Source organism: Ciconia boyciana, chromosome 3, assembly GCF_034638445.1.
Source record: "Ciconia boyciana chromosome 3, ASM3463844v1, whole genome shotgun sequence".
NCBI lineage: Eukaryota > Metazoa > Chordata > Aves > Ciconiiformes > Ciconiidae > Ciconia > Ciconia boyciana.
In genome coordinates this window covers 39885342-39906382 of record NC_132936.1, presented here as the reverse complement: position 1 = coordinate 39906382, position 21041 = coordinate 39885342, and the positions used below count along the sequence as shown (strand labels likewise).

Sequence of the window (21041 nt, the reverse complement as noted above, 5' to 3'; positions counted from 1 at the left end):
GTTTTCTGTATTCTAGCTGCCTCTAGTTAAATGAGGCACATAGCCAACATTGTAGGCTTCCCACCCTGTCATCCCCTCAGAGCAGTAGAAGTAACGGTGGTGCTCTCTTGTGAGGTTTTGTTATGAAATTTCAAAAACATGCCACCTTTAACGTTTTTGATATTTTGTATGTTCAAGTGAGAAACTTCTGCATTTTTGAAGAACTGTCTGTAGCTGTTTTACTATATCTTATTTTTGTCTCGCTCTGTTCAGGATACAGGAAGACACAGCAGAATACATTGCATCTCTGAAAGCTTCCCATCAGAGGGAAGTGGAGAAGATTCTTTGCCAGCACGCAAAAGAGCATTCTACTTCTAAAGTAGCTGAACTAAACAGCAGAATTTCAACGCAAGAGGTAAGACACTGTAGATACATTCATCATATGATATCTTTTCAAGTTAGTTCTTTCTATATTACTATAAACTTTATCTTTCTTTGAAGTAGGGTCTACTGTTTCAAAAATGGGCCTGTACCACTGTATTCACAGAATGGCTGAGGTTGGAAGGGACCTCTGGAGGTCATCTTGTTCAACCCCCCTGCTCAAGCAGGGTCATCTAGAGCCAGCTGCTCAGGACCATGTCCAGATGGCTTTTGAATATCTCCAAGGAGGGAGATTCCACAACCTCTCTGGGCTTAGAGACCCAAACAAGTGCTTGGTCACCCTCACAGTAAAGAAGCTTTGCTTATGTTCAGACAGAACCTCCTGTATTTCAGTTTGTGGCCTTTGCTGCTTCTCCTGTCACTGGATACCACTGGAAAGAGCCTGGCTCTATTGGCTCTGCACCCTCTCTTCAGATATTTGTAAACATTGATGAGATCCCCCTGAGCCTTCTCTCCTCCAGCTGAACAGTCCCAGCTCTCTCAGCCTTTCCTCATATGAGAGATGCTCCAGTCCCTTCATCATCTTAGTGGCCCTTTGCAGACTCTCTCCAGTAGCTCCATGTCTCTTGCACTGGGGAACCCAGAACTGGACACAGTACTCCAGGTGTGGCCGCACCAGAGCTGAGTAGAGGGGAAGAACAACCTTCCTCAACCAGCTGGCAACATTCATACTAATGCAGTCCAGGATACCATAAGCCTTTTGTTCAACTTGGTGTCCACCAGGACACCCAGGTCCTTTTCTGCCAAGCTGCTTTCCAGCTGGGTAGCCCCCAGGCCACCCCAGGAGTTGTTCCTCCCCAGGAGCAGGACTTTGCGCTCCCCTTTGTTGAATTTCATGAGGTTCCTGTCAGCCCATTTCTCCAGCCTGTTGAGGACCCCCTGGATGGCAGCATGACCCCCTGGTGTATCAGTCACTCCTCCCAGTTTTACCCGATCAGCAAACTTGCTGAGGGTATGCTCTGCCCCATCATCCAGATCATTAACGAAGGTGTTGAACAGGATTGGACCCAGAACTGACAATTCTATGCACCACACCCCCCAAGTTACTGGCCTCCAACTTGACTTCATTACACTCATCGCCACCCTCTGACCCAGCCATTTAAGTCAGTTTGCAGTCCACCTCACTGTCTGCTCCTCCAACCCATACTTCATCAGCTTCTCTATGAGAATCTTACAGGAGACAGCGTTGAAAGCCTTACTACTGAAATCCAGGTAGACAATATCCACTGCTCTCCCCTCATCTGCCAAGCCAGTCATTTCATCATAGAGGGTTATCAGGTTGGTCAAGCATGATTTCCCCTTTGTGAATCCATGCTTACTACTCCTGATCACCTTCTTGTCCTTCATGTGTCTGCCAGGTTTCCAGGATTAGTTGCTCCATCGCTTTCCCAGGGTGAGGTGAGGCTGACTAGCCTGTAGTTCCCTGTGTCCTCCTCCTTGTCCTTTTTGAAGGTAGGAGTGACATTTGCCCTCAGCACACATGGTTGCCTCTCATTAGGGCCATGGACTTACATATGTGCAGTTTGCAGAAGTATTCCCTGACCAGATCCTCTTCCACCAAGGGTCTATCTTCCTTATTCCAGACTTGCCCCCTAGTCTCTGGGGCCTTGGATTCCTGAAGGTCAGTCTTGCTAGTAAAGACTGAGGTGAAGGCAGCATTCAGTACCTCAGCCTCTTCCATGTACTGGGTCACCAGGGCCCCTGCCCCATTCATCAGCAGGCCCACATTTTCTCTAGTCTTCTGTTTGCCACTTAGGTATCTACAGAAGCCCCTCTTGTTGCCTTTGCCAGTCTCGCCAGATTCAATTCCAGGTGGGCTTGGGCTTTCCTAACCACATCTCTGCATGCTTGGGCAATGTCTCTATATTCCTCCCAGGTTACCTGTCCTTGTTCCCACCGTCTGTATGCTTCCTTTTTATGTTTGAGTTTTGCCAGGAGTTCCTTGTTCATCCATGCAGGCCTCTTGGCGTTTTTGCCTGACTTTCTGCTTGTTGGGATGGATTGCTCTTGAGCTTGGAGGAGGTGATCCCTGAATGTCAACCAGCTTTCTTGGGCTCCTCTTCCACCCCCAGGGCCCCATCCCATGGGATTCTTTCAAGCAGATCTTTGAAGTGGTCAAAGTCTGCTCTCCTGAAGTCTAGGGTTGTGATCATGCTTTTTGGCCTGCTCCTTCCTCTCAGGATCCTGAACTGCATCTCATGGTCACTGCAGCCAAGGTTGTCTTTGACGTTCACATCCCCAACAAACCCTTCCTTGTTTGTGAGTTTAATGCCCAGCAGAGCACCTCTCCTCGCTGGCTCCTCTGTCACTTGGGTCAGGAAGTTGTCATCGGTACTCTCCAGGAACCTCACGGATTGCTTATGCCATGCTGTGTTGTTCCTCCAGCAGGTATCAGGGTGGTTGAAGTCCCCCATGAGGATCTGGGCTTGTGATTATATTTGTGCATTAAAATTCTGGGAGAAGTTTTACCCATGGTATGAAGGTAGAAAGAGCTATTGCATTCAGATTATTTCAGAATTTCTTTTAACTGAGGAAAGTAACTTGAAGATTGAGACTTGTTTTCATGTACTATCTATGTAATGTGCGCTATTTAACAAACCACGTGGAGGATTGTTAAATAGCACACATGCACACGTGTTAGAGGTAGTATTGTTAATATATGCATCACACCTGCAGTACTACAATACTGATTATGTTTTTGGTCTATTTTTCCGGTATAGGTCTTCACATGTTCTCATGGGTATTTATGTTAATGATGACTGTTTTTAACCTTTTTGTAGATATTAATAAAACATCTCCAAGAACAAATCAGTGAACAACAGAGACATCAGGAAGCCCTTCTAGTTTCACAAATGCGAGAGGAACTCCTACAAAAAGAGGTATATTTAAATTTGGATTGGGGGTACCTTATACTAATAAAAGAGTTTTCACTTTCATCCTTGTAAAGCCTCAAATAATATATAGGAAGTAAGTCTTAGAAACAGTATCTTTGTCAGTTGCTTCTACATCAATTGTACCTGAGAATGCAACATATTTTTCTAATGTGAACAAGAGAACACCACAGCACAGAAGGTGAAACTTTGACCTCCTTTGATTATATTATTATTAAGCTAGAAATGTCTGACATCAGAAATTTTCTCTATGAAAATTGATCAGCAGGTTAATCCAAGCATTCATAGCCTCTTCTTTGAGAGTTGTGGGTAGTGAATAGATCACAGGACTTTTTCTTTATTAAGAGGATATTTTATTATTGTTTTCAAATTCTTTGTTCAGATAAAGCCTTCCTTTTTTCATCCTTCGTTGCCATAAAACTGACTTAGGCAATTATATTCTTGGTTTTCTCTTTTGATATCTATGAAACTTGAGGTCTCTTAAGAAGAGAAGGTTAGTTGTAATACTACTTCTGAAATTCACAGGTGTGTGAGAGGGGTATCTAGGTTTTTCTTAATCTTCTATTAATAGCATATAATCTACAAATTACACTTGTTCATGTTTTCATTTTTGGGTTAATATTGTGTCAAATTGCTGTCTCTCTTTTAGCTCAAGCTTTTTGAACTATTGGCTATGCTGCTAATTTTTTTTAATCACCTCCTGCTCAGGAGGAGGATATAGCCTGTCTTAGCATTGTGCCTGTGCTTAATTCACCATCTCCTTGATGTATGAACATTGCTAATTTTAACTTCATTTTGATAATACAGTAATTAACTTGCAAGAGTTATTAGAAAGAATTCTCCTATTCTGCAAGGGACTGAGAACTCCAGGTGTTTAATCTTGTTTGCTGCCCTTACTTAGAAGAAATGAAAGGATTATCAGTATGTGTTTAGTACACACTTAACATAATTAATTTTAGTCTCACTAAACTCATTCAGTATTTATCTTATCCATGAAAAATTCCACCTCTGTTGTGAAGTATTTATAGAAAAGTGAGGGTTTGTAGGGAGAGAATAAAGATCTCCTATTAAACAAGCTCTGTATTTGCAAAATAAAGGCTGAGACTTTGGGTTCATATTATGAATCTAACGATACAGGCTGCCTTTCCATACAAAGCTTGTTTCACTCCCGTGACCTCAGTGTATATATAATACTTCCTCCTGGGAAAACAGGGCGAGAGTACAATGAGACAAATGTTATTCAACAGATTTGGTTTTGATGCCTGTTTGCTTTACAGCATACGTTACAGGCTGAGTTTGAGATGCTGGCATTTAAGAAAATGTAATGGAGTACCTTTATTACAAAAATCATGGCAGGACAATACAGAGAGAAATATCAAAGTAAAGCCTTGCTTTTGCCCTCTAGTATGATTGCTTTATTTACATAACAATCTGTGCTGCTTTCAAAATGCATTTTAAGCATTAAATGGTTAAATAAGTTGAGCTGAAAAAAGAAGGCAACCAAACCTGCAAATGTCCTGGTATGGAAAACCACTACCATTTGTAATAGGATTGAGAGTCCTCTGTCTAAAATGGTGGTACCTGAACAAAGGCAAACTTTTCTTTGTGCTTGCTCAAAAGCAGGAAGATTGCTATTTGAATATTAATTTCAGAAAAGCTGTTTGTGGATGTTTTTCATTAACTATATATTTCTCTTGCATAACAGCTTGCACGTAGCACAGCTTTGTATTTAACATAGTTCTGTTGCTGGCAAAATATACGGAGCCCATTTTCTCCTGGGACTTTTCCCCCCTCATGACATCTTTCCTGCATTAATTTTTCTTGAATTTAATTATGTGCTTGAGATCACGCATCAGCCCTTTCCTTCAGTGGGGCAACTTAGCAGACAAGCAGCAGACACTCATTTTCACAGAACTTATGAAACTAAGACTTCTGCTCCTCTGACAAATGTGGCTGAAATTGGCCCACAGGTTCAAAGTGCTGGAGAAATGGATGGGAAAAATGTAATAGGCCTTGTTATTTTAGAAAACCACATTAAAAAATGGAAATAATAGTAAGCCATCTTGGAGTCCCTTCTGAGTAAGAGTGGCAACATCTTATGAAGTACACAATGCTTCCAGCTACTTGAATTCAGCAGCAGAGACCCAAGGATGGCTGAGTGCTTGAAAAGGGTTAGCAGTCTGCAGATATATTGGGTAAGGGGAGCTAAGGGTTATAATAAAGGATAAAAACTGCAAAGCTTTCACTTTAGTTTACTTATACATGTTAAGAAAGTGACCAAAAAAGACTTAGGGTGTTACATGAAGAAATATCAAGTTACTTAAACTAGGCAAAGAATGAGAATAAACCAGTAGGGATTTATAAGAAAACTTACCTGAATTTCTGGAGGATTAGGAAATCAGTTGTAAGTCATTGGTAGACTTGATTTGACCTGGCAATTATTAGACCGAAGCGGGTTTGTAATCATGTGTGTCAGCAGTGTGTCTTTTCTTAATTTATTCCTTAGAAATACACTGGCATATTTGATATTTGATCTTTATCCAGGGTGTGAGAAGGGATTGTGTAAGAACATCTAATCATAATATTGTCTATTAATTTTTTAGTCTGTTTAGAAGTATAAAAATTGACTGTGAATAATCACCTCATAACATATTATGAGCAGGATTGGATTTATCAAAAAGGACTAGATTTTCATATCCTCAGGCCACTTCTTACAAATGAAAGATCCTAATCTAAGTCCCTCAGCCCCTGTTTAAGCTTTTGAATACAGGAGATTTCTCTTTTATGTCTTCCTTTCTGCAGCTTTTGAATGGAATGATTAAACAACAGAAATACACTTTGAAAGGAATGTGTTTTATACACTACTTAACACAATGATAACAATTTTCATCAATTCTCTCAAACTATAGGTGACAAAATTGTTGGAAGAACTGAGAGAGGCTAAGGAGAGCCAGAGTCCTGAAATGAAACATTTCTTGTGCCTGGAAAAGAAAATCAAGCATATAGAGACTAGACATGCAGAAAGAGAGCAAGAAATTCAAAAGGTACACCAGAGTATATTTGCATTTACTTCTCAAGAGCAATTTATTGGTTTAACTGTAATTTTATGGTATTTGCACAGGGTCATTTAGCTCACACCACACTGCAGGGGGGTGGGTACTTTTTGATACAGCCATGGTTTTGTCTTTGGTGCCTGCTGATGCAAGTGACTGTAGATGCAGTGCTAGTCAGCACTTCCTTGCTGTGGTAGTTAAGACTACTTGTGCATCACTCTCGTATTAGGTGCGTAACTTCCTTGCAACCTGATCTAAGGAGGCCTTGTTTTAGCAGAGAGTTGGACCACATGACCTCTAGTAGTCCCTTGTATCATTCGGTTATTTCATACTTCAGTTACACAATGAAAGCTAGCTATTGAAAAATTGACAAGAGTTTGTTAAGCTATGATATATTCCTCAACTGAACTGGAATTTCATTTTCTAGTCCTAGAAGTCCCATTCAGAAAAGCAGCATTAAAAGTATAGAAACATCTTGTAGCAGTCAACCACGTACTGTTGTTAATACGTGAAACAACCACCAAAAAGCCTTTCTCCTCTACAAACTAAAATTTTTTTATTTTGACAGTTGGATCTTTGTGATACAGCTTCTTGTATCTGGCATTTGTGTCCCTTGAATGGGTAAAACAATTTTGCATTGATTCTTTCATCTTATTTTATGTCATGGCCTCCATCCTGATTTTTCATCTATCTGGGGACCTTCTATCATCTGGAAACAGTTTTCTAGTTCATATAGGTTTTTTTGCTCAACACTTCCATCACTTAAATATATGATTGTCTTTCGTTAGTGTTTTAACTTAGGTTTTACTTAAATACATGAAGTTAAAGAAGGGCAGTTGGACTGGAAGATAATCAAACCTGTAGTAGTTCTTAGTTTGTGGAGTTTGTTCTACAGTTTTGAACCAGATCTCAAGGAATACACTTTTATTTACAGAATTGGTGGTGGGTAGAACGTTTTATTCTCATACGTTTCTACATCAGATATTTAATTTTCTTCCCCAAAAGAACTGTGCATAAAACAAGTCTGTGGATTAAGAACAAACCCTGCCACCACTGATGATTTTATTATTTTGGTTCGTTCGCATTCTGCCCTGCTAAAGACAACTGTAATACATTTACTTTTTTATACTATTCATTTGCTTTTGTATAATGAGAGAATTTCTCTACCATTTCTGTAAAGTGTCTGCTGCTGCCTAGTCTGTGATCTGTCTCCACTGAAATCATTACCTGGCCCACAGTATTTACTAAGATGTTTTGTAATGTATTTAAAAAAAAAAAAAAAGAAATAATCATATATGCAACAATTACTAAGTAATTTCATCTTTCCTGGTGCTACTAGCCTTGTTATATATTAAGCTTTGGGTTTTGTTTGTCCTAGTTTTGCACCTTTAATCATCTGCAGTGGGACACCGAACAGTCCCCCAAATGAATGATAACTAACTGAACAATGTAGAAAAACTAATTGCTGAACAAGGAAATAACAGGTTATCCTTAGTATCAAACTACAATAATTATGGCCTTTAAGTGATAGAGCTTTCCTTAAAGAATCTCTTGCAATTAATAATGGTGTGGAGATTTTGATACCTTGTGACACTTTTTATCTTGAATAATTTAGTAGGATTATGCCATGGATTCATGTCAAAATTAATTCAAACTTTTATCTGCAGCAGCTTCAGACCTTTGTGACTACAGGATATTTTCTGATAATTCATAGAACTTGTGGTTTTTAGAAGTACAGCAGTAGCCCAGAACATATAATTACAATTTGGTTTGTTTCTCTCGCAGAGCGTTGTTTTAATTAACACATTTAAATGTCAATTGAAAAGGTTCATTTTGATTACAGAGGGGTTTATGTTATATGCTCAGCTTTGTCTTAAATATTCAAACTTTTAATTGCTGCTTTGGAGACAGTAAGTTAAATTCTCCTGAGGCTCATTAGTCAGTAATGGATTCTACCCTTCTGTCATTAATGCAACGATTTAAAGGAATTCATTGCTATCAGAATGATTTTTGTAATATTCAGAACAAATTGTTCCCACTTAACGTGAGCATTGGGCTTTGAGACTGAGCATCAAATATAACGAAGTGGCATCTTTTTGCAAAGGGGCAGCGTTGGCTGAGTATTTGACTAGGAAGTCCCAGTGCTGACTTGCTTCTAATTTGCAGGCAGCCCAACTAACACGGCATATTACTGAAGCAAGGCAAACCCATGAGGTTGAGAAGTGGCGAAGACTGGCACAACGGAAGAATCAAGAACTGGAGAAATTTCGAGTGGAATTGGATTCAATATTAGATGTTTTACGTGAATTGCAGAAACAAGGGGTAGTTATTCCTGCACCTAATTCCAGTGGATTCAGCACGACAGACAGCTGTTGGAAGACATGATTAGGTAGGATTTGATTAGAGAAACAGAATTTTAATATTCAAAGTTATGTATAGAAAATATTATTGAAAATCATTAACGTAACGCTCGTACATTGAATTACATTCTGATCTTATCTGGAATCTTGCTTGTCCAAAGGTAGATTCACACTGAGCAACACCTCAGTCATACTGTACGTCTTATATTTTGTTAGGAATAAAGTTACATGCTTTTTTAAAAAAATATTAGGAATATTGAGGTTATTCCATAAACTCAACTACCATTGAGAAATTCCATTTGATGCTTTTTCAGATACAGTAGAACATGCTTGAATATTTTTAACTTTTGTTTATAACTTGTCTTATAGTGATTCCTTTGTGAACAATTTGAGTAATATGCTGTTTGGCTTGTGTTTTTAGTATATAGAGTTATTATTTTTCATTTCATAGGGCATGAAAATCCTCTTTTTTCCAACATTCTGCTTCTCTCCCTCCAATTCATAAAACCGTTCCTTCCCTTATCTTTAAGACCCCTTTTCAACTTTGTGAATGACTGAAGGGCTGGAGCAGAGCAGGCATTCTCTGACTGTGCTGGCATGCACAGTTGGCAAAGTGTGCAAAGTGTTGGCAAAGAATGATGGCAAAGTGGTCTGGCTGAATTGTTATGGGGCAGATATGAAAAAAGCCTGTAAGATACAGTGTGAGAGTAGTTATTGGTATCCCTTTTAAAAGGAAAGGCTGTATTGAGCAGGATTTTTCCAAGGGGCTGTTCTGGATCTGACAAAGTACCACCTTCACAGACGATCTTGACAGAATAAAGAGGCCAATCAAATGTGAAGACAATGTACTAAAGCTCAACTGCAGGGATATGTTGGTGGGCAAATTCAGAGGTAAAATACTGAGCAAATTAGAAAAGGGGCCAGGAAAAAAAAACAAACTATAATCCTCAGGAGTGACAGAGGAGACTAGTATGCTTAAACTGGAATAATCCACCACCCAAATACAGAATGTGGATATAACTTTCTGCTGAACGGATAGGCATCATAGCAGGTAAGAAGCTGAATGTGTTGGAGAGGCCACTGCCTTCTGCCTCTCCTCCTATGCCCAGCTGGAGTTACACACCTAAGTGCAGAGCCTGTAAGATACTAGATTGCATAGGAGCAATTCCTGCTGCATCGCTAATGTGTAACTTGATGTGCTAAGCTTTTGGTCCCTTGTTTCAAAAGAGATGGACCAACTGGAAGGAAAAGAACAATCGGCAGTCTAGAAAATGTAGCCTTAGGAACCGCTGAACCCACAGGGGCTGCCGTGCTCCAGAGAGGAGACTGGGGAGGGAAGATGAGGATGGCCGTTACACTTGTGTATGAAAAACCTGCTGCTAAAAGGACAGAAAAAGGAGAAGCAGTAAGTCAAATTAAAGAAAATTGAAGATAGATAGCTATTTGGTGGCTGGAAGGACAGGTTTTCAATCAAATCAGTAAATTACTAGTTTGAAGTCTCAGCACTACAAGTCCTTAAGAATTCCACAGCACATATATTGAGGTTGTAGCTCAAGCAGCTATGCTTATTTAGGGCAAAGAGAAGATAAAAGCTAGAATGTACTCGTCAGGTCCCCTCTTGTGGTAATTTTGTACAATCATCGACACTGTATTTTGTAGTATTGTTTGAAGCTAGCATTTAAGTCAAATGTGAAATAGGTCAGGTCTGTGTATTTATGTATCATGCTTCTTCAGGGACCAGCAGTAAACATGCCTTTTGGCTTATACAAGCATGTGACTAAGCATGCATAAAGAACAAAAGCATGTAACAAATTATACCATATAGGCACAGACATTAATGACCAGTGCAAGGATTTTTTTTTGAGTGTACACACACACAAACATAAAGTGAGAGAGAGTACATACGCATATATAGAGATTTTTTAAAAAAAGTTAGTTGGCAATTAATATAGTAATCTTGGTTGTTTCATATTCAGATATTTTCAATATTTCTACTACAGATGTTTTGTCCCACAATAATGAAGTATTAGTCTGTTTTCATAAAATGTGTAAATACAATAATGCTTTGTATATAAAATATTAGCCATGTGTAAATATGCTGTATTTGGGACTTTTGCAAATGAAAAAGATAAAATTGAGTAATTTCAGCTTACCGTTTATTTCCTGTACAATTTGCTATATGTGTAACACTGTATTAAAGTGTGTGACCTGAAGTGAGATTTTTTTTTTTAAACTATAACAACCCTTGTGTTCCCAGAGAGGCCAGGTCCTGGATGTAGGTATGCTAGGGCACTGCCTTAGGACAGGAAGGCCTAAGGGAAGCATTTCCCTGGAATGCTGGAAACTCTCACGACTCTCAAATGTATAATCCTTAGGTCATTAAGAGGGGGTTGCCTTAGTGTTCATGCAGTTTATTCAAACACCTTTTAAAATTTTTCCGTTCTCAGCAAATGCTGATATCTTATATAGTTGGAATTAAATTTCAAATTAAATTCTCTCTCGGAGTCTATTTCACTGAGCAGGGACAGTATTATTTACCATTACTGTAAGCTACATCGTGGTTTATGCTGTGTTCTCCCATGTATTTTTGTAGTTGTACACTCACTGAAGCATGGTCTTTAGTTTTTAGGCATTTACCGTGAAGTGGGCACTCTCCACAGTAACAGACTATCTCTGTCTTGACTGGCTGTAGTAATGGTGTTCTTTCTGGAGAACTAAGGTTCAAGTTGTAACTTCTCTGCTAAAGTTATTAGTTCTTGACTCTCCATCAGTCTTAACAGTACAGAAAGGGAAAATACCTGGAAACAAAACAGGTCATTAGCTTTGACTGTATTCCACGGAGGATTTCACTGGGCTCTTTCAGAGAGTAATAGAATTATATACTCCTTGTGTATGTTTTTCCTCCTCTTATGCCATGCTATTTCATCATGCATTTCCAGGAGGCATTATAATGGATGGGTTAAAGGCATCTTAAACATAATTTCTTTGAATCATTGCCTTACATTTAGCTGGAATTCATTTGTTTACAGCAAAGCAGCTGGAGTTATAATAATTTGAATTGTCATGTTTGAAGCTTTTAAGAAGACAAAAAGGCTGGGTGACTCAGTGACCTAGATTACAGAGATGACATTTGCTTCAAGAGAGGAAAGCAGGGTGGGCAGAAGAATAACAGATCTCATCACAGCACTTGTGGCAGAGACATAAGCAGTGTGTTCTATTTCAAGTTATCTGAAATACATGTCAAAACTGTTCATGCAACAAATTAAATGGGTTATCATAGATGAAGACTTTATATGATAGTACATAATACATTTTGAAGTCTGCCACTCTATCCCATATTTCACCAATTCTGGAAAACAGAAGGAAAACAGATCCGTATACTAGCACTAGCTGTGTAAATCCAGTTTTGCACAGAAGGGGAGCCATGCATCAAGTGCTGCCCTGACTCTTTTGAACTCTGAATTGTAATGTTTAGCCTTTCATACAGCTAACTACATACCTCATGAACAAAACTAAGAAAGCACAGGCCTCCAACTCTTGCTCTTGTTGGAGAACACATGGTTTAGCTCTGTCATCTTTCGCTGCCAGGAGGATAGGGCAGAGTAGAAGGGGAAAAGCACACTTAAATTCCTCCTTTGCCAGTAGCTTGTGAAGGGTTTTGTGGGGTTCTTTTAATCAGAGTGGCAAAAAATGTCAGTATTAAAGTGTTCGAGATCTACAGCTCAGGTGCATAAATACTAAATTGTATGATAAATGTACATCATTTATTTCACCTTTTAGTCTCTGAGACTGTATATAACTGGATTTTAATACAGAAGTTCATGGTTTTACCTTTCCCTTTCTTTTCTCTATGAGCAGGCATTTTCTGATTTTACAGTGCAGGTTTTTTTTTTAAAAGGTAACAATCTAACTTGTTTATACAGAAGAACATTCACCTTTGAAAACTGGAATACATAACAACTTGACCTAGTAAGTTCTTACAGAATACAATACACGTTAATGCAAACAAACATATGTAATTATATTAGGGGAACTCTCCATGAAGTTAAGTCTACCACAGGTGACACATTTGAGAAGAGGGCTCTGAAACAGACAGCCCAAGCCATAAGAAAACTTGCAATAATTCCATCTTAAAACACCATTAAATTCCAAGTACTCCTTTTGAAGGATTACCCTGGTCAAAACACCTTCTATTCACTTCATAGTGAACCAACTCACACTGGTTTTCTGGGAAAAGATGAATTTTTGTATAACATGTTTACAAAGTTAGTTATTACACCAATCCCATTTCCCCTGAGGCAAAACATCATGTCTATTAGTTCTTAAAAAGGAAAAAGAAAGAACAAACAGCTTTAAAATAACCGCCTTTGAAGACTGCAGAAAGTTTATGTGTTTGCCTTTGACTCTGCTCTAATGCAGAGGCAGAACAAAAATCTGAATCAGACTGTATGGCTGCCACAGTGCTTCTGAAGTCATGTGGGAGCTGTGCAGTGGGGACTGCCAGGTTAGTTTTCTGTAAAAAGCAGTGTGAAGGACTTCAAAGATAAAAGGGAGATAAGATGGAAAAAGTAGAAGAACCACCAGTGAAGAACAGAAGCAGGAACCAAACCCTTAAATACCTTTACAGGATTAATACATGCTTCAGAAGGATGCTAAGAATACAATTCAAATGTGTTGTAAGTTAAGTTGGCATTATCCCTTGATCATTTTATTAAATACCTTTTGTCTAGGCATTGTGTCACCAGCATCCATACACATGAACATTTCTCCTTTCTCCCCGAAGTAGCAGTTATGCACCCAAACAAAAGCCACAACGATTTAAGGTAGCAGAAGAAAAGCTTCGGTTAGCCCACTGGGAGTAGCAAGCTTTTCTTTTTCTAAAACCAGACCTGCATTATTTTGAAACCTAGTTTAAAATGCTTTAAAAATAAGCTTCATTTCTCAATTGCAGAGGAGATGGATTCTACACAGATTTTTCCCCTCATTTAAGCAGCATTTCTGTTTTCAAGCATGGCAAAGGAAAAAAATAAAAAAAATAGATCAAACATCACTGAAGGCAGCTTACTCAGCCAGAAATAGGCTATAAAAGCCACAGTTAGTAGAAGTCCCAGAGCTTGTTAGCAAGAACAATATTGAGCTTCGGTTCAGACAAAGCTTAACCATCAGATAGCTAACAGTTGTTTGTGGTGCTTCAGCAGAAAGCAGTTGCCACATTCAGAAGGCAGATTTCCCAAGTTTCTTAATCTGGGAAGAGAAAAGGAAAGTCCACAGCTACAGCCTTCATGCTTGTGGTTAAGTACTTACTGTAAAAGTACTGCCTTTTCTGCACCTGAAGCAGCATACTGGAGACCTACATTGCAACCCATGCAGCTATGCTCATTTGTAACAGGGCTCACTTCAGTCTTCTCTTGGGAACTATTTTCAACAATAATCTGCTAGTTTTAAACAGTCGCTGCTTTGCTTTAAGTATAATACCATTACTTTAAACACTAGGAAGTAGTGCAAGAATTACATTTGAAAACAGGAAATTTAGGTATAAGTGGTTTCTAAGAAGGGCACAGGAGATAAAACAGAAGGGGTTTCCCCCACTCTTTGTATTCTTTAAATGCACAACCCATTCACTATTTTTTGTATTTGTCAGGTGAAGGAAGAATGAAGTAATCAGCATTTAAGTGTCTGAAGAACATACCAGCAGGCCATTGCTACATTTTCACTCTGACACCACTATGTTGTATACAGGGCAGGCTAGTTTCAAGAAAACCCAGTTAGGCACAGTATCTGGAATCCACTTGTTTCATTTCGGTTAGGAACTTCCTGCAGAGAACTCTTACTCCAAATCCAGCAAAGGATTTGAATCTGGTTCCTCTGCATCCTATGTGCTTGCTCTAAAACCATTTGGCCATTAGTTACCATCTTTTGAAGAAAGCTGAAACATAATTTAAGTACTGGCTAAGGTTCAGAACCTTATTCTTTCTCTAAAAAATAAAGGTTGAAATTACATCTATTCAATTCCTTAACAAACCTTTCCCTGGAAGAATAGCTGTGGTTGCAACACCATCCCACTTGAGTACAAAAAGATGAAGCAAGTACCGCTCAGCTATGCTTTTGGAGCTGGTCCTCTCAACAACTCAAAGCCTGCTAGCCCTTCACTGGCCCACTGGTCAAAAAAGGGCCATTTAAGAGCCAAAAAGCATGGAAAGGTTCAGCCTATAAGCAACGCATAACACCAGCTTAACATATCACCACCATTTACATATAGTAAAAATCTATTGGCAAAAGAAGAATAATTTTTATCTGATTTCCTGTGATTTAGCTACTGAATCCTGCACTTACAAAACTTGAAGTTTGCATTAGCAATGAAAAAAAAAATCAAATTACTGTTTGTGTGTAGAATACTAATTCCAGGTCATCACTGGACAGTTGTCAGAATATCACTCTGAAGTACTATAATTACAGGCACCAATTTGCTTTTACTCAGCAGCAGGTGGTGGTAGCATTTTGTAAATACTGTAACTGAACCATTTAATATGCAAGGTATTCCCTCTGGAAGCTTTGTAAGTTGGGTTTAACCCACACCGAAAAGCAGTGAGGAATCAGAAATTGAAGTTAATGACAAGCAGATATCCATTGTGCTGCTCAGTTTCAGGTGTCCTTATTAGGAGTGGCAGAAGCTGCAGAACCTCCCCAGGGGCTGCCTGTTTATTCCTTGCTTCAGTCTTAATTTGATGTTTACACTTTTCTTGGCTGAGGAGTTTTCATACACCTCCCAATGCCAGGCTCCAGCCTTCACAGTCCCCGCAAATTATTATGGTATCCTTCAGAAGTTGGACATAAGCAGTCATTTAAAAACGAAGAACACCACAAACAAACAAAAACAAATCCCAAAAAATCAGGAAGCAAAAAATAATGCTGGGCAAAAGGTTTAGACCACAGAAGGCATCAGAATAAAGCACTTGGTGTTTGACAAGTGATTCTTGTCTCAACCGAGTTCTGTCAGCACAGCCAGTCTTACGTACAATAAAAAGCACAGGTATGAAATACCTTCTATCAAAATACCAGAAGGCCAAGAAGGGCTTCAAACTGGACAATAACAGGAATGTTTACCTTTAAGTACAAGACTTTTCAGTCAAGGATCCGACGGGAAGACTGCATGACTGATTTGCTTTCTAAAATGATTGGTGGTTCTGAGATGAGGAGATCATCCTCACCTAGTGAAGAGTTCTGCTCAGTGTTCACAAAGTTAGGAATGTTAAATTTTGTAAGACAATTTAAGTCCTCCTCAAACATTCCACTGCTCCTGGGAACTTCCTGGAAGTGGATATTACTCTCCAGACCTGAACCTTTCTGACTTTGTTTTGCTTTGTCCAAATGTTCCACTTCATTAATACAGAAATGGAAAAGTGACCGGGATTCTTCAGCTATTTGACGAGAAAAGACCCTCTCTGACTCTAGAGGTCTTCCAAAATCTGCCACAAAGCTATTCATGCGAAATCTTTTTTCAGAAGGTTCTGCATTGCTAAGGAGGAAAAAGAAAAATACAGTAAGCATGAAAGTAGAACAATTCGAGTTCTTAACAGCAAATTTGGTTTCAGCAACCATTATGATCAGGAAGAAAGGAAACCCTACAGTTTATCGAGAACAGACTAAGAGCCAGCACTACTTATTCTTTTCTGCTGGCGCTATTTTAAGTCTTGATAATTTTCTATGGGAGTAAGTTATCAATACCAGCACTCTTAAACGAGACTTCTAGTAATCAATATACTTCAATAATCAGCTCGCTGAATGAGCTCAGAAATACTCTTCAGTATTTCCTCTTGACATCAAATAGTATCAAGCAGTAACAAGTTTTTTAAAATGGCTTATAGAACACTGAGAAAAATCTTTGATGGAGAAAATCTTTCCGAGACATAGGCAGCACATAGGCAGCACTGCTGTCACTAAAGGCATAATTTGACATCAAACCATCTTTTCCACTGACTTCAGTCAGTGACATTCAGATTTCCAGATCAGGAGAGCTGGAACTAAAGACTGCTTATAAAAGACTGGCAGTCTTAACAATTCAGACATATAGCCCAGGAAGGACATCTTAACATCTTTCTTGGAGTTTTCTAGAAGTGTTAGCTCAAACCAGCTGCAATCTGCATGGACTTGTGCAGGAGCCATGAACAGCCAGGGATGAGAAAAGCTCAAGCTAGACAGAAGTTTTACAGATAGTAATACATTCTTTGTCAGGCTAAATGTATATGCTATCATCACAAAAATGCAGGTTATTTGCATCTGAAAGGCAGCAGGGGCATTCAGAGGATGAGTAGCAAAAAATCTAAACATATTCTCAGAATATAAGTAAGAATTAATAAATCACACTGTTTACATGTGAACATGTAGCAAATGACGCTGGAGCCAGATAGTTGGGCTCCTAAGGGTACACACAGCAATTAAGAGAGATTTTTCAGAGAAACATTATAATTTAAATTCCTTTGAGCCTGCAGTAGGAGGTAAGTGCGTACATGCTTCTGAAAGCCTCAGATAGCACCTTCAGAAATCTAACCCTGAAACCTTCAAGTTCAGAGGATACCTACCATTAGTCTTTCAGTGATAATCTTAAAGATCCCTGCTTCTCAAATGCTAATTTACTTCCATTACATGATATGAGAATTCTGTCCTAACAACATCAATTACACTAGCCTTCAAATCAAAGAAGTCCTCTAGTTTATCAAAACTTCATTGGCTCATTCTGCATTTTGAAGTGAAGCATGTAGAAGCATAACGTTTAAATTGATGCAAAACAGACCAGTAACTAAGTAGCAATCTACTGTATACACAGCAAGAGGCAGACTGGAATAATACTGTGGTAGCCTTCAGAACTGACGACTGACATTTATGTATTTATAATGCAACAGAAATCACCACTCAATGTAATTTGCCTGTATAGTTTTGAAAATCTGTCACCAAGAGTTTCTGTGTAGTATTGTGGCACAGACAGTGGAGGTGGCAAATAAGCACAGAAAAAAGGACAAGCATTATAAACCTAGGAAGAAATAACTTTGGAAGAAAGCTTAAAATGCATCCATTAGAGAAGTAAAACTAGTTCATAGGTGTGGAAAGTGCTTTATAATCCAGTGAGCTATGAAGGAGCAAAGGCTGACTGTACAGAGGGGCACACAAGACTGGCAATGGCAACCTAATTAAATGGAAGAAGACAAGATGCAAAGAAACTTTATAATGACCCAGGATGTTGAGGACATACGATAGAGAACAATCCTCTGCTAATGAGTAGGGAACACATGATCTAATACACAGACATATTTTCAGATTCTGAAATTCACAAACACTATCCTCCTGCATTTTGGGGAGGAATTTTACTATTTTTTTTAAACTAGACTAGAAACTTGCATAGTCTTGCTTATTACCATATGCAAGTATACCTCAGTGTATATCTTTTCAGAATACTCAAAATAAGAAATCCCAGTTTTGCTGTGGAAGGGAGCATAGTCACCTGGACAATCAAATCCCTTTTGCAATATTTGGGCCAACAGGACCCTCAGAGTCCCAGAAGCTGCCAACAGGAGAGCAGGAAGGTGAATGCCAGACACCTTGAGCATCACACATACTGAAAACCACTCAAAACAAGCAGTTGCCAATGAACTAACCCAAGCTCCCTTTTCTGGGAATCTTCCAGCCTACGATGATGGGTTCTGGTCTGCTGGATTCAGTATTAAGCTCAGGACTCTGCCCACTGGACTTGAGTGCGCTGTCAGGGTACAGACCATTTTGCCCAATATACCCTTCTAACAGAGGCACACTGGTTTGGGACTGACACTTGACATTCCTCTCCAGCTTAAACACCCCTTCTCTGAACACTCCCTGAAGTGACCTGGAGTACCTGGCAAACCATAGAAAGGAATAAGTAGCCAATCCTCCAAAACAGCAGGGTTTGGCATCCCAAAGGGAACTGGGGGATCTAAACAGATCCTTAGTACCAATCCAGAAGTGCTACCATGAACCTGAGAAGCCTTCCTGAATAAGTTTTCAGCAAACACATACATATATCTGTAGAAGTTTTTGTGGATTTCACCCCAGAATCCTTAACCAAAACCAACTGATTTCTTAAAAAAAAAAAAAAATAGCAGTCATTTCACCTTTACTGCAACTAATTGTACAACCTGCCTCAATAGCTGCATGAAGCTTTGAGATTACATCAGCCAAGATTTTGTACAGATAGGTTACATGAACACATGCATTTGTTGCACAAATGTGTTTTTAAGGATGTTTTTAAATGCAGAAACAAACATAGCGTACTATCCTCTCCTGAGTGATGAATGAGAGTACTTTTCAGGCAGAAATTCAGAAAGATTGTCGACACAATTTTTTTGTCGCACAAGCTAATGTTCTACATATACTAATATGCAAGCAAACAAAACAAAAGTGCAACAGGCATAATTTCCATAACTAATAAAATTTCTACCTCTCCCCGTCCATATCCTGACCCTTTTCTTCTGGTCTGAGAATGTACCAAATTCTGAACATCTTGTACAATTTTGAACAGTACATGCTATCATACCCCTTTATATTGAGCCAAGAAAAGCATACTACTAGAAAAATCAGAGTATTCTACTTTGGATCCATCCATCTGAACCCAGTCACACTTACCTCTCACGTTAATGGTACTTTAAAGAACAGCCAAATTGACTTACTGAAGTCAGAGACATGTCCATCAATCAGGGTAGCTTTCTCCCAAGACCTAGGAACCCCATTAACATCTATTTCTAAAGGAGGGCTGCAAGACAGCCCACTAATGAAACGATGAGTCATGAAGAATCCAGTCACATATGAAGACAAAAGATGCAGGCAAACTAAAACCACAGTCTGCACTGGTTTCACAGATAGGTATTTATGTTCTCCAGTTTTTATATACATGTATCAAAAATAAGAGGAAACAACAGTATTCACTGCCCATATTCCTGGATGTTCTGTTTCCAGTACCATACACAGGGGGTTGCCAAATCTCAAAAAAATAGTGCTCAAATTTTTTAAAGGTGCCAACTCAGCATACATAATAAGTGGGCAAGCATTCAAGCACATGGCTCCCAAAGCTGCAAGGAAATTTAAAACAAATACAGGAAGGAAATGACTGGGCTCTCTTCAGCAACTGAAGAGAAATCATATTAAGACTTAGGTTGGAAGGGACCTCCGGAGGTCCCTAACCTAATGCCCTGATGAAGGCAAGGCCAACTCTGCATTCAGATCAGGTTATCTGGATGTAGAAGTTGACCAAAGATGGAGGTTTCACAAACTCTCTAGGCAGCCTGTTCCAAGAAAATTGATGAAGAAAGCAGAAACACAGTGGGAGGTATCAAGCAGCCCTCTGCTACCCGAAAGTACATTTTTACAAGTGTACAACCTTTTGACAAATATCCATATTAAATTCTCTTTGTTGTATATTTGACTTCATCACTTCTTTCCCTCTCATATTATTCACATGGGATACAGACTCAGATGCTCAGCTAAGAAACAAGATCTCCAGGGAAAAGCAGCAGCACAGCAACACTTACAAGGACTTTAAATATATTTGGGAGCAGGATCTGGCTACTTTATGACAATCTGTAAGGGAGGCAAAAATATAAGCCATGAAATTCAGCAAATCAGTTCTGGGAAGCTGAACTCTTCTGCCTCTATTTCCTTCTCGCAGAAGCAAAAGTTTAGGAGCACAGAAGAGGCTCACAATATATGTATGTCCTCCCTAATACGGCTCTGCCTCTAGAGATGTGCTATTACATGAAGTCTCAGAGCCAGTCTACATATGAGTAAACAGCAAAGGGCCTTTGGAAGGCAGAGGATAGACAGGCTGCTTTAGGAAGTGATAAGCACTAACAATTGCCTTTCACAATCAGCTTCTCATCATTGCTACCTGCCTGCAAGCAATCTCACTCTCCAGAGAGGCTTTTTGTTTCTACTTTATGGCACACAAGCCTGAGAGATGTGGGTTCAGACTTTCTCAGAGGAAGGGGCACTGACAGCTTGTGTGCTGCGCAAATGCAGATAAATGGTTGAGGCAAGGCATCGTCTGCACATACTTATCAGCTGGAAAGAACAAGAAAAAAAAAAGATTAGTTTGTGACTTTCAGGACACCCTGGTGTTAAACACACATGGGCTGATCTGTACTTCAGCATCTACTGGAATTCTCAACAGAAGCTAAGACACTCTGACACTAGGGGAGCTACAGGGTTAAGGGAAGATTTTGTAAATGCTACCAATATCAACCTTTTGGACTTGAACATACAAACATGTGGAAACCCTCCAGACTTCGACTTCCTTA

At 39.2% G+C, this 21041-nt stretch overlaps 2 protein-coding genes across 22 annotated transcripts in view; one reads left to right on the top strand and one right to left on the bottom strand.

The window, feature by feature from the left end:
- CEP162 (centrosomal protein 162) overlaps window positions 1–21041 on the top strand; it is a 76886-nt gene that overhangs the window by 38352 nt on the left and 17493 nt on the right. For 16 of the 17 annotated variants that reach the window (XR_012041387.1, XR_012041393.1, XR_012041392.1 and 13 more), the window contains 4 exons: window positions 253–394; window positions 3201–3299; window positions 6221–6355; window positions 8531–8753. Coding sequence is in view for 1 of the 17 variants with exons in the window: in XM_072855393.1 (XP_072711494.1) it covers window positions 253–394; window positions 3201–3299; window positions 6221–6355; window positions 8531–8749 (595 nt within the window). In the remaining 16 variants the exon portion in view is untranslated. Of the gene's footprint in view, window positions 1–252; window positions 395–3200; window positions 3300–6220; window positions 6356–8530; window positions 10925–21041 lie in introns of those variants that run through there. The other variant, XM_072855393.1, reaches the window with a different exon arrangement.
- The window catches only part of MRAP2 (melanocortin 2 receptor accessory protein 2), a 29684-nt gene continuing 17038 nt past the window's right edge, over window positions 8396–21041 (bottom strand). For all 5 annotated transcript variants that reach the window (XM_072855395.1, XM_072855397.1, XM_072855396.1 and 2 more), the window contains 2 exons: window positions 15829–16240; window positions 8396–8733 (listed from right to left, as the gene is read on the bottom strand). In XM_072855395.1, the coding sequence (XP_072711496.1) occupies window positions 15847–16240 (394 nt within the window). In that variant the 3' untranslated portion in view covers window positions 8396–8733; window positions 15829–15846. The remainder of the gene's footprint in view (window positions 8734–15828; window positions 16241–21041) is intronic.